At 42.8% G+C, this 13,718-nt stretch overlaps 1 protein-coding gene across 2 annotated transcripts in view; it reads left to right on the plus strand.

The window, feature by feature from the left end:
* The first annotated feature begins 419 nt into the window (after positions 1-419).
* The window catches only part of SOBP (sine oculis binding protein homolog), a 162,267-nt gene continuing 148,968 nt past the window's right edge, over positions 420-13,718 (plus strand). The window contains exon 1 of one of the 2 annotated variants that reach the window (XM_078447182.2): positions 420-1,058. In XM_078447182.2, coding sequence (XP_078303308.1) covers positions 963-1,058 — 96 coding nt within the window. In that variant the 5' untranslated portion in view covers positions 420-962. The remainder of the gene's footprint in view (positions 1,059-13,718) is intronic. The other variant, XM_078447181.2, reaches the window with a different exon arrangement.

Genomic DNA, 13,718 nt, shown 5'->3' on the forward strand with positions numbered 1-13,718 from the left:
CAACTCGACCTCGAATCCCCGTGCCCTCCCACCGCCCAACCTCCTCCTTTCACCCCCATTCATTCCCCCCCCCCCTCGGCAGCTTCTAGGACCGGCTCAAAAGCCAACTCCAAACCCACGCGAGCCCACATCACGGAGCTAAGGAGAACAGCTGGGGTCGGGGCGGCCCCAGGGGCCGTCAGGCCGAGGTGGCGGCCGCGAGGGGCGCCGCGTCCCGCCGGTGCCCGCCGCGGATGAGCAAGCGGCCGCGAGCAGCCCCCGGGGCCGCGCAGCATCCGCGTATTCAGTGACGGTGGAAGCCACGCCCGCTCCGGAGCTGGGGGCCGTCCCAGCCCCCCCTCCACCTTTCCCCCTCCCTCCCGCCCCCTCCTCCCCGCGCCGGCCCCCGGCCCGCCCCCGGCTCGGCTCGCGGGAGGCGCTGGGCGCCGGTGCTGGCGCGCTCTCCCGGGCGCACACACACACATCCACGCACGCACGCCCAGAGCAGCTCTCTCCGCGCCCGGCCCTCGTTCCCCTCGCCGATGCAGACGGACAGAGCGACGGAAGATGGCTGACGACTCCACGGGGCACCGAGGATGCAGCCCGGCGGCGGCGGCGGCGGCGGGAGCGGCAGAAGCAGCGGCGGCGGCAGGGGCAGCGGCGGCGGCGGCGGCGTTGGCGGCGGCGGCGGCAGCGGCAGCGGGAGCAGGAGCGGCGGCGGCGGCGGCATCCCTGAGACTCCTCGAGCTACCTTTCCCTGTGACAGCCACTGACGTTCTCCGCCGCTAGAAGAGACCCCGCTTCTCCGGCGCCCGCCTGCCCTCCCCCCTCAGAGCCCCAGCCCCAGCCCCGCCAGCACCGCTACCTCCGCCAGCATTGCCACCATCAGCACCACCTCCACCACCACCACCGACACCACCACCACCACCACCGCCGGCGGCGGCAGCAGCCATTTCATCTCCACAGAAACCAGACACAAAAACATGGCAGAAATGGAGAAAGAAGGGAGACCTCCGGAAAATAAAAGGAGCAGGAAACCGGCTCACCCAGTGAAAAGGGAGATCAATGAGGAAATGAAGGTATTTTTGGACTTCGGGGCTGGAGAGACTGAGCTCTTTCTTCCGCCCGCTCCCTTTGGGCCGTTGTACGGATTTGGGGGGTACGGGGAGCGCTTGTCAGTTTCTGTAGGACGCCCAGAACGCCTCAGCTCTTCCTCCAGGTGCAAAACCGAGGCCAACTCGCGGGCTGCATCCCCGAGATTTGCCTGCCTCCGATTTGATGGGGGTGGGGGGGCGGCCAGGAAACCACATACTATTTAACCTTATAAACCCCAGATTGGCACAGGCGCGTTTCAGAGGGAGGGGACCGGGGGCCCAAGTGGCGGGTGGACGTGGTGAAGAGGCTTTCCTAGTCGGCCGTGTGTAGTTTCTTCCCTTTCTTCGGGAACCGTTCCTCGGATCCCTCCAAAGTTGAGGCGCTGCCGGGCCGAGGAACCCCGGGAGCGCTCGATTCCACCCTTGCCTCCAGTCCGTCTCCCAGCGCCTCGATCCCGCTTCCCCTCAAGTAGCCAGCTGCGACGGTGTAGAGAGGCTGTCAGTGCCCCGGCGAGTGCGGCCCCAGCCGCGTGAGTCTGGGTACCGTTTTGACGGCCGGCTTACCTCGCCCGCCCCTGTCCGCTCCTCTCGCTCGGCTGCCTCCGCCTCTTGCTCGTCTTTGCATGCTCCACTTCCCAGTTTATCAGACCCGGGCAAGCCCCGCCGAAAGATAGCTGTCTGGGGGGCGGCCTTCCCGAGCGCCGGCCCATTGTTCGGAAAGGCCAGCCCGGAGTCCTGTCGGCGAGGTCGGGCTCCCCGCCAGGCCAGCGGTGCGCCAGAGGTGGCGAGCGCAGCAGCCTGGCGCTCCAGCTGTTCGCTTTGGAGCGATTGCACCAGAGCACCGCTCAGCTCCGGCCAACCCCCACCCCCCCCACCCCCGACACACACACTTATTTTCCATGAAGTTGAAGCTTTTGCCCGGCGAGGGTTTTATTCTGTGTTGATATGACGAATCGATGTTGATTAAAGAAAAAAAATTATATATATATATATACATATATATATATTAATTTTTTTCTTATATATTAATTTTTTTTCTTTTTGTGAATTACAAACAAGTAGCAGTTTTCAGGGGGACTTTAGCTTTCATTCTGCAGCCGGCTTGGTGTTCCCTATCTTCTGCAAGATAGAATCCTTAACACTGCCAACTGACTTAGTCATGTTGGTGAACTTTGTATTTAAAAGGCAGACTGGATGAAAATGGCATGCGACTAAGTAAAATTTATCGCGCTTTGACGCTTTCTTGATTAGAACAAGCACATTCTGTGAGAGTGCCTCCTGTGAAGCCCGTGTTTAGGAAGGGGCGCACGGATAATACAAGCTGTATGAGTATCTAGGTGCATATGCTTATAGCTTTCCTTTCCTCCAGAAAATGTCTGTAGCAATCTCAATTTCGGAATTTGAGCTGTTATTTCTGGGTGATGAACTTAGTGCCTGAAAGCATGGGGTGCAGCATCAGTCCAAGGGGAGTTAAGGAAGATTTGCTCTGGAAACCAGTGCCATTCCTTGTGATGGAAACCACCATTGATTTAAATGATAGTTTTTTAAAAGACCAGTAGGAGCTGTTGTCTTCTGATGAGGGCTGGAATTCAAACAGTCTACAATAACCATTCTTCCTCACTTACACTTCTCTTCTGTCCTGCATTTCCAGATTACTTTTCCATTTCATTTTAAATTGGGGGTGCAGGAACAGGAGAGAAGTGAGCCACTAGGAAATCACAGTGTGCACTGGCCCTTTAAAACACTACTTAATGTGATCTATATGGATGGCAGCTTTTAAGTTTCATAGGTTCTAGAATTACAAATTAGCTAATTTTAATCAAAACATGTGAAATGTTATCCCGGCTGGATATAAAGGCTGACTGTGCTCAATGCTTGGGGCTGGCGTTGTTGACTTTGGCTGCGGGCGCACTCCGTGGTTTGGGAGATAGTTGTCCTTCTACAGTATAACAGATGTTTGTCTGAACTGGTGAGGAAGAAACAAAAACAACATTGTGTGAAGGGGAAAAATTACACAATTTTTAGTCAATGCTGCAGGACTAAGTATGGAATTAACCTTCGTGCACAGAATTTCCTCTTCTTAAAATGTTATTTTTCTTCCAAATCACCACCTACTATTTGAAGTTTTAGTCCTCATCATTTCTGTGTAGAGTGGCATTAAATAAGAAGTTTTACACAGCAAATAACTCAGTTGCCTGTAGGATTGGTATTTTCTATCTGGTTTAGACCAGTGTGTGAGAGACCCCGGCAGAAACCTCCAGTCATGTCCACGCACACAATGCCAGTATGCATGGATTCCCATTTCTACTGGAATTGTTTTGTAGGTATTCCTCTAATATAATGGCACCCAAAGTCCTCATTTGAAAAGTGCTTTCTCAAAGTCAAATGGTGGAAAGGTTATTTTGAACTCATTAATATTTTTCTGTTTTTAATGTTAATAACCACATCAGTATAACCCTCCTCAAACCTCATGGTATTATTACTACTCCTTGTCCCCAAACCTAAAGTGTAGAGTAACATAACAAGTTGGTTGCCCTGTACAAAAATATGTGCAACAAAATGTCACCGAGAACACAATGTGGCCTTGTGCAGCTTCATATCGGTGCCGCTGGAGCTGCCTGGCTGTGTTTGCCTTCATCTGAACGGCTTTCATCTGGACCAGTGTAAACTAAACCCTGGTAAGTAATCACTGCCCGGCAGAAAGAAAGGAATGTATACAGCTAGCACGGCCTAAGCTGTAAAAACGGAAACCTGAGCCCCCACCGAGGATCACATATCAAGGCTTGAAGGTAGGGGAAATGAAAGGGGGAAAGAGGAGAGAGCGAATGGAAAAGTCAGCCTGGGAAGTGGAGGGTCAGGAGGAGGCCCCCCTCAGGGAGATTTGGCTCAGGGATTAGGGAGTTTTATCATGGTGTACAGTGACCTACTCAGGTTTCAACACTGGTTGGATCAAGTTGCTTCTCTGTGAGCTGAAAGAAAAAAGACTGGTGTGTATGTGATTTTTCTTCCCCGCTTCGGGTAATAGAAAGGACATTGGCACAAGTGTCTATTTTAAGTACAGCAAATGCAGGGCACTCAGAATGAGTGACAAAATCACCCCATCATGAGGCTTTCTTCAAGATCTCCTAATTGAGATAGTTACATGTTTATTTTAAAATGTCTGGAGAAGACAAACTGGCTGAGGTTTAGCTGACACCAGTAATGGCATTGGAGGTTGTCTTCATGTGGCTGGGAGCTAATGTTGGTGGCTGTTTCACTAGATCAGATATTGAGTTACATTTTCGTTATCACTGGTCTAATGTGCATGGCAGTTGTAACAAATTTAAATTTGATACAATATAATTTTGTGTGTGAAAAGTACATGACTTGGCATAGATGCTTATAGTGTAGTGAAAATATCTTCAAGTAGAAGTGCTTGTCTCATTATGACCTTTACAATGTTACCTTATCTTTCCTTTTCTTCTTTCTCCCTCCACCCTGGTTTTTCTTGGTTAAAAAGACTCGTTACTTTACTGTATTTGTCATAAGTATGCCTTGTTTAATTAATGACCAGTAGAGACAATTTAAAAAAATTAGATGGTGATGCAATTTACATTTTGACTATTTTTGTTTTCTAAAGTGAATATTGTGATTGTATCTAATGTAATATGTCTTCAATGTACTGTTAGCTCACATGTATCATAATAAATGGATCTTAGGAAGGAATCCCAACACATAGAAGGGCTAATTCATTTCAGGAGTTCATCCATAACATGACAGATTTAATATAAAAACTAGTTCATACTATTGGACGTGTATAGGTAAATATATGTGTAAGTGTAACAGTAACAGTAATAGTTCTACTTAAGGGTAAGTATCTTGCACACATAGATATTAGTGAACATGATTAGTGGCTACTGAACAGTAATGCAGCTCAAAAAAAAAAAAAAAAACTACACTGTGAGTAGAGATAATGAGTCAGATTTTTATCTTTTAAAACTCTTTGACAAAACCAGTGTGATTAGATCAAGGACTCTGCCCTGGAAACTTTCCTAAACAAACCATAATTAATGCATTTGCAGCGTTTGACTTCTTTATCAATTGTTAAACTACAGGATCATCTGTATTAAATGTCTTGGGGTCTCCTTTACTGAAGACGTTTTCTGTCTATAAATATTCCCAGTAAATAATTTGTACCTAAAATTATGCTTCAGTCCTGATGCCTACAGTTAGAGTCAGGAACATCTGTTAAAGTTTAGTAGTAAACTCACCACAAGATTTGCTAATTTGGTTTCTGATGGTCTCCATTTGGCATTAAAAATGACCTGTGTCAACTGCATAGACAATAAAGCAAGTTGCAGAGCTAAGCTGGTGAGTGCAGTGAGATAAATAGGTTTCCATTAAGAAAAGAAAGAAAGAAAGAAAGAAAGAAAGAAAGAAAGGGAAAGAAAGAAAGATCATGGTGTAGATTGGGAAAGTCGGCATGTTTCAAAGTTGAAATCAGCTCATTACTAAGACAGGTATATTTTAAGTTTTGCTGCTGAAACTCCATCCTGTTGTCAGACACAGTAAGTCTCAGGAACCTAGAAAGTGGGCTTGGGACAGATCTCACTGTGGCATTCACAAATTATGTAAGACCTGTCAGCCACTGGCCTCAGGTGTGCCACGTGGTAGGGTTGGGGACTAATGACAGCTGGGACATGGTCCTTACTTCTTGCGAGCTGGAATAGGATGTTCCTGAGCCCACCAGCCTTGTCCTCCACGTTTCTGTCAGTTGTCCTGCTCAAGGCTCCAGTCAAAACCCATTAAGAGATGCTTCTGGGAGGGCACAGAGAGCTGTGAATTCTGTTCTGTTCAAACCAGGGTTTTCTGAAAAGAGGCTCTTTTTGCGTCCATGAACCTGTGAGTGTGATAGAGCAAGATTCTCTAAGCCTTATACGACTCGCAGGTTCCAGAGACGAGGAAATGGAAAGGAACCACTCCACTTCCTCCCGAATCTGAAATAAACATTTGAACTAGAAGAAAATGAGTCTGACAGACTCATTCCCTTCTGCGTTTCCTGCCTCTGTGCTTGCCAAGCACTGCTCTGAGAAGCCAAGCCTTACTCTCCTTGTGTGAGAGACAGACTCATAGAAACCAAGAGGTAACAGTTTTTAAAGGAAAGTCAAAAACAGGGCCTCCGAAAGGGCAAATATCAGTGAGCACAAGTGACTGTCTGAAAAAAGGAGAGTTCCAGGGAAAGACAGTGTCTTGTTAGAGTGACCATATTTTTTATATCTCCTAGGGAAGTGTCCTTTTCATTAAGTCTTTATACTGCTTTCTCTTTCTTTTCAAAAAAGTTATTAGAAGTAGTAGAAGGCGGATCATTTAAAAAGCTCTCAAGTCTCAAACCTCCTCTTGTGGAATGGGAAGTCAGCCACACTTGCACTCTCGAGCTAATAAGATTATTGAATATTTTCCTAAAAGAGAAGGGATATTACTGGGTAAAATGAGAAAGAAATAAAGTACTTTGTTTTTGATGGTGCCAATTGAAACATGTAAACAGGCATGAAAGCATGTGGTGAGTGCGATTTGCTGAATGTATATTTTAGGATCTGTAGACCGGTGGGTGTTAATATCTCTTACGTAACCAAAGGGCTGTGGAACCCTGTCCTGTTTTAAGGCCAATGGCTTTGGCAGGGACAGGAAAACAATGCAACAAGTCTTGGTGATTTTTAGGGCCGTTCTACAGCTGTGATCGGACACAGCTGCACACCTGCCTTGTTTGCCACATTAACCTTGGGGCTGGAATCCACAATTTCACAGCATTTGTTTGACCTTTTTTAGGACGTTTGATGTCCTGGCCGTGGATGAAAACGTGGGAACATAATTGTCTATTCTGTGTCACAAAAAGACAATAAAGCAACGTAGGTTTTATATGTGGAAACACACAATTTTGGTTTCGTATACCAATTACACAGCCATCCAATTTAGAATATATCAATAAGAGAACAAGACTTTCTCCTCAGGCCTGTTTCAGGCTGGGGTTGTATTTTAATATTATGATGTGTCTTCTACCTTTAGAACTGTATTGTAATCATTGTGTTGTGGCCGAAAACGATGCTGCAAAATGGAGGGTAGTGACCATCTTTAAAGGATTTCTTCTTCTTCTTTTTTTTTAATATTTATTTATTTATTTTGAGAGAGAGCATGAGTGGGGGCAGGGAAGAGAGAGAGGGAGGGAGAGGGAGAGAGAGAGAATCCCAAAGCAGGCTCTGTGCTGTCCATGAGGAGCCCAATGTGGGGCTTGAACTCACAAACCACGAGATCATAACCTGAGCTGAGATCAAGGGCCTGACACTTAACAGACTGTGCCACCCAGGCGCTCCCATCTTTAAAGGATTTCAAATTGCAAAACTGTGGTTCAGGTAAAAAGAGCAGGGCTCACCGGGTAAAGTCTGCACCAAGAGTACAAATCTCGCTGCTCTTATCGTTCCATGCATGTGGATAGCCCTCTAACGGGTCTTCTCTGGGGAGAAGGACCATCTGGTTCCTTAGGATACCATCTGATCTAGCGGGATCATGAATGTGGATGTACTTTGTAATCTGTAAAGGGATCTTACAATATTTCTTTTTCTCTGTTTAAATTTTACCTCCCAACCCTCTTGCAGAACTCTAAAATAAATCTGATCCACTGGATCTGTGTTAAGAGAGATGACTTAGGGGCACCTGGGTGGCTCAGTCAGTTGCGTGTCGGACTTTGGCTTAGGTCATGATCTCGTGGCTCGTGAGTTTGAGCCCCTTATCAAGCTCTCTGCTGTCAGCCTGGAGCCCACTTTGGATCCTCTGTCCCCCTCTCTCTCTCTGCCTCTTCCCTGCTCGCATTCACTCTCTCTCTCTCTCTCTTTCTCAAGAAAAAAATAAACCTTAAAAAAGAGAGAGAGATGACTTAGACTCAGCCTTAGGCCAGATGTGGGGATAGAATCAGAAGCTGACTTCTAATCAAGTTCAGTTCTTACTTCTGAAAGAAGAGAAACTGCCTCTTCTGCAAATTGCTATCTTACCCCCTTTAAAGATCTCAATTAGCAAGTTCAGTGATGCTTAACAGAAACCTACCTAAGAAGTCAGAACACATGGAGGTGAAGGGGGAGATAAAATATTTTCCAAAAATAACCATCATTCTGTCATTCATAATCTTAACCAGCAGGGATGCTAGCATTTTCCCCCCCTGCCTTATAAATTGTTCAGGATTGGGGTTTCCCTTTCCTTTGAAAGTATTTCTCATAGGCTTCACTTTTGTAGACAGTGTGTGCCAGAATGTTTTGAAGTTAAGTCATGTGACTGACAGATCCTTTTTATTGTCATCAGGACTGTGAATATGGCTGACATAATTGTCTATGAGTAGACTATGTGTTAATTAATTTTTAGTTAAAGTAATTTTTACTTTTATAAAGTTAATACATAGACACGATAGAAATAGTAGAGTAAGCAATACAGAAGATACAAAATACAAAAGCAATACAAAAGCTAAAAGAAAAACAAAGCCTATAATTTTCCCACCCAGACACAATTACTATCAACATTCTGATATATGTCTGTTAATGCCCTTTTCTATGTATGGTATATAGTTTTTTTTTTTAAACAAAAGAGGTCTTCTAGTGTGCTAACCTTCTTCAAAACTTAATATATTGTTAATAGCTTTTCATGGCAGTAAAAATTTATCTATAGCATATATTTTAATGGCGCAATAGTATTCCATTTTAGTCACTCCATGACTAAGCTGTAATTTAACTAGATTCCTATTGTTTGGCATATAGTTTGTTTCTAAGAAAAAACCCTGAGATAAACATTCCTGAACATGCATATTTTTGCATGCATTTCCTTTGAATGGTTCCTACAATTCTGAGAAATACAATTGCTGAATCAAAGGGTATGTGCGTGTTTAAAGTCTTTCACTGCATATAGTCAACTACCCTTTTTCTAAAAGTTGTATCAACTTAAATTTCCAATAGTAGGAGACTGCTCACTAACACTGGATATTCCAATTCCTTTAACTTGCACATATTTATTTTTAGAATCCATTTTACTGAATTTTGTTTGATCGTTTTTCTGTATTTATACATTTAAAAAATATTTGTGAGGGGCGCCTGGGTGGCTCAGTCAGTTGAGCGTCCGACTTCGACTCAGGTCATGATCTCAACAGTTCGTGAGTTTGAGCCCCACGTTGGTCTCTGTGCTGACAGCTCATAGCCTAGCGCCTGCTTTCGAATCTGTGTCTCCTTCCCTCTCTGCCCCTCCTCTGCTCACACTCTGTCTCTCTCTCTCTCTCTCTCTCTCTCAAACATTAAAAAAAAAAGTTAAAATTTTGTGAATATATTCAAATGTACTAGCACATTGACTGAGTACATTCTAAGTGCTAGGCATTGTCCTAGGTGAGGCGTAAAATGAAATAAGAGGTTTCTGCCCTCAGGTAACTTATAGTGTATTTGGGATAGGTGACATATTTTACCAGACCTGGGACTTGGGGTGAAAACTGGAATTATGTTTGTGGGGAGAGAGAGGACATGGCTCTTCCCTCATTTGAATTAAAAATTGGGAGCTCTTTGAAAACTTTGTGCTCTCTTGGTTAGTATACGAAGTTGAAAACACACTGATACTCAGTTTTATGAGGCCTGGTAAGAAAGAAATCCGTGGTACCTACTTACATTTTAAAGTCTATTTGGTGTTTTCAAAATAAAATCATTAGTCCTTTTTGAAGACCTTGAAGTAGTTGCATTTCAGAAGTATTGTGAGAATTTGTAATTACTGCAGTTTTCAAAGTGCCTTGAAGTCCAGTCTTTATTATTTACCTGGTAAAGTGGTCAGTGAAAAATCATTTAGACTGAACTTTGACATTTGTGCAGTACTTCCAGGTGAATAAGGAGAGAATCTAATGAAGGTCCTGGGAATTAGGTTTCAACAAAAATAAATTTTTGTATCAAAAGAATTCAGAAGGAATGGGGAAATAGTAAAATTTCCAGCCTTTCCACCATCTTTCTGTGGCCTATTTTTTTTTGTTTGTTTGTTTAATTCTAGGAAGAGATCATGCTTTCAGACTAAATGTTAGGATTGTCTTTTTTTTTTTCCTTAGGAGCCCTGGAAGCGAGAGAGGGGAATTAGAGAGGGCAAGGAAGAGGCATGGGGATAAATGTTAAAAGTACAAAGCAACTAGAGTCAGATGCAATGTGCAAAAAATTATAAAATGAGAAGATTAAATTTAACAGTGAATTTTGAACACAATCCAACGAAACAAATAATTGAGGAGAGTAGAGGCCAATGATCAAGTCTGAAAGCAAGCAACATAGGTAGATATAGGCCCTGGTTGGAAAGCTCTTTATATGGGACATTGACATCCTGTGGTATGATTTCCTTGCAACTCTTTGATTGGTCCAAGGAGGTAGTTTCTTTGGAATTGCTGACACATCGGACTATATGGAATTGATCATAGAAAGAGGCCTGGTATAAGAATCAGAAGATCTGTATTTTTGTTCTGACTTTACTGTGTGATGTCTCATGCCTGTCATTTACTTTCTGGATGCTCTAATGTTTGGTTGTAAAATGAAGGTATCACCTAGGTTCACCAGAAGTTTATTGTGGAAATCAAATACCCAACTTACTGGGTTATTGAAAGGAACAGAGAGTTAAAGGATGTGGAAACACTATAAAGTGCTGTAAGAGTGTTAGACATTATCATTATAATTATAGTGACCTATTTTCCAAACCCAAATTGGACCACATGGTATGAGAGAGGATTTTTGTGCCACTTCCAAGGGTGAGAGGCAGTCTGCAAAATGCGATTCAGATGCCAGAATATTGAAATTTCTGGCACAATTTTGATGGTTTATGGGAGCAATGATAAAATATTTGAAATAGTAAATGTTCAGTAAAATTTATGACATGTGATCATGATAATTGTAATATTTCTTTGCAAAAGGTATTTAATTTCTTGTCTAAGTACAAGTTCTTTGATTTCACAGAATCTTACTACTGGGAGGGACCTGGAGACTTTAGTTTCCCACCCCGTCTCTAGAATATTTGCTAGGTGAAGATTTGCGGGGGGGGGGGGGGGGGGGCAGGGGGGAACAAATTTCACTACCTCCCTTGGTAAAGTAACTTGTCTTATTATTGAACATCTTTCTGGCAAAACATCTCTGCAGTTTAATTTTTATCACCTTTATTTTTTCACCTTTTAAAAACCATAACATACATGATAAACATCTGTAGGAAAGGAGTAATTTTTTTAATAGAAAAATCCTTTTTTGAGGATAATAATTTAAAAAATGTTGAAAAACCAACCGCTGGAATTTTCTACCAGAAGGATTTGAAAACCCTTATGGGCCATAAACATTAAACTCATTTCTTCTAGAATGTTATGTTTCTTGGATGATAACTGCAAAAATCTATTTCATTTCCTTTGGTTTCGCACCATAATGACCCCATATGATATCTAGCATCAAATTCTACCTAGAAATTAAAAATCTTAAGTTATCTATTCCTTGGGGTTCTTTGATTTCTTAATACAGTGTGTTTAAGACAGAAGTAATAGTCTGTTTCTTATACTTATGCCACAAGAAACTTTGGTGTTCACTTTCTCTTTCTTTCACCTTGGTCTTCCTTTCTGGACAGATTTGAGATTTATAGCTTGAGGGCTTATAAACCTTTCCTATTCTGCTTTTGCAGTCATCTATCAAAGCAACAAGGTGTTTATTTTTATTTTCACTGATAAGAAAGGGAATGTTTCAGAGCTTATTTTCATTGACATTTATAGTAACTTGAAAATCATAGAATAGACTAAGTTCACATTGATTGTTCCACGAAGTCTCTGAGTTTTCAGCACAAACCATAAACTAAGTGTTGCAGTTAAGATGTCCCAATATTATGAATTTGGTGATAATAACCCAGCGGAGGTTTTAGTTTTTACCCGCATGTCTGAAACTTCTGGATTCCATCCCTGGGATTGGTTCTGAAAAGCTGAATGGATTTGCAGCTGGACTAAAACAAACAAATCTATATCCTTGGCTGGGAGGTTGTTCCATGAATTATGCATCTGTAGCCTTTGTGTCACTTCAGAGGTTAGGCAGAACTGGAGAGAGAGGCGCCCAGATACAAACGGTCTAGAAAATTGGATATGGTGGCCAAGAGTTACTATGCAAAAGATTTTCTGTCTCGTTGGCACAGTTCTCTTGGAGATTGGGGCAAATAGCACACAGACCAATAAGATGGTTTGAACTTGGCTTTTAACACTGTGGGGAATTGGTGTTTTGATTTAAGGTGTAATCCTTCTCCGTGGAGATTTCTGCTGCCAGACCACTGATGGAGGACCTCGATTTGTGTGCTTAGGGACTGTCATTCTCCAGACCAGGCGCTCAGCTTAGTGAAAAAAATTGGGTGTTAGGGGAGACTGACGCCTCATTAAAGGGATCTCTTTTGATTGAATAGAGCAGTGTTTAGCTGAGTCCTCCTCAGTGGTATTCCAGAGGTTGCTGAGCTTATTATACATATCGATCATATCATCTTTGTGCATTCATGAAAAGAATGTCTATTTAATGTGGACATGACCAGCCATCAGAGAGAATAAATGCCTCACTAAAGCGTGATATGGCTGACTGTTGGCCTTGTGGATGGTAGCACTGAATCAATCTGGCTAGATTTTTTTAAAATTGCTGGTGCACTATACCATCACAGATAGATCCAGTTGGAGCCCTGAGCTTAAGTGGGCACTAAAGCAAAGAATCTAACATTCTGTGGGAGGTTTGAAATGCCAGGTTTGTTTTTGTGGAGTCAGTAGTGTAATATCTTTTCTTTTTTATGCAATCCCTGCTGAAATCTAAAGTCGTGAAATTCAAGAGAACATGGAACTCACACGTTGAGGCTGTGTACACTCTTGGTTTAGCCTGGGTGCTTTGTTTCAGGTATATAAATTATACATCCCAGTGTAATTCGGAAATGACAGCTTCTAGGGAGAATGAGAAAAGATTCTTTGAGCCACAGAGGTTAGAATATATAGTTTTTCTAGCAAGTCTAGGAAGCTCAGGATGCCTTTCCAGACAAAGATTTTTTTTAAAAAAAGAACTCATTCAACATTTATTAAGCCCTTATTCTGTAGCATAGTGTCCTGCTTTTTATTTTTAAGTCCCCCCAGCTTTATTGAGATATAATTGACACATAAGAACATAAGAGATATAATTGACACATTGTGTAAGTTTAAGGTGTACAATGCGTTGATTTGATGTATTTATATATTGTAAAATCATTACCACTGTAGCATTAGCTACGCCTCCAACCTGCCATAGTTACCATTTCTTTTTTGTGGTGAGAACATTGGAGATCTATCTACTCTCTTAGCAACATTTGAGTATATGATACAGTACTATTAGCTATCATCATCATGCTGTACATTATATCTCCCAACCTGTTAATCTAATAATTGGAAATTTGTACCCTTAGACCAATATCTCCCCATTTCCCTCACCTCCCAGCTCTGGTGACTACCACTCTACTCTATTTCTTAGAGATGTTTTAAGGCACATGCAAGCATTAAGATCATTAATACAGTCTCACGTCTTGTTTCCAGATCTAGCAGTTGATAAGTTCACAAAAAAATAGCCACCTGATATTAAAGCTTTAAAGCTGTCCAACTATACCCAT

Source organism: Panthera onca, chromosome B2 (assembly GCF_046562875.1).
Source record: "Panthera onca isolate mPanOnc1 chromosome B2, mPanOnc1 haplotype 2, whole genome shotgun sequence".
NCBI classification, from domain to species: Eukaryota; Metazoa; Chordata; class Mammalia; order Carnivora; family Felidae; genus Panthera; species Panthera onca.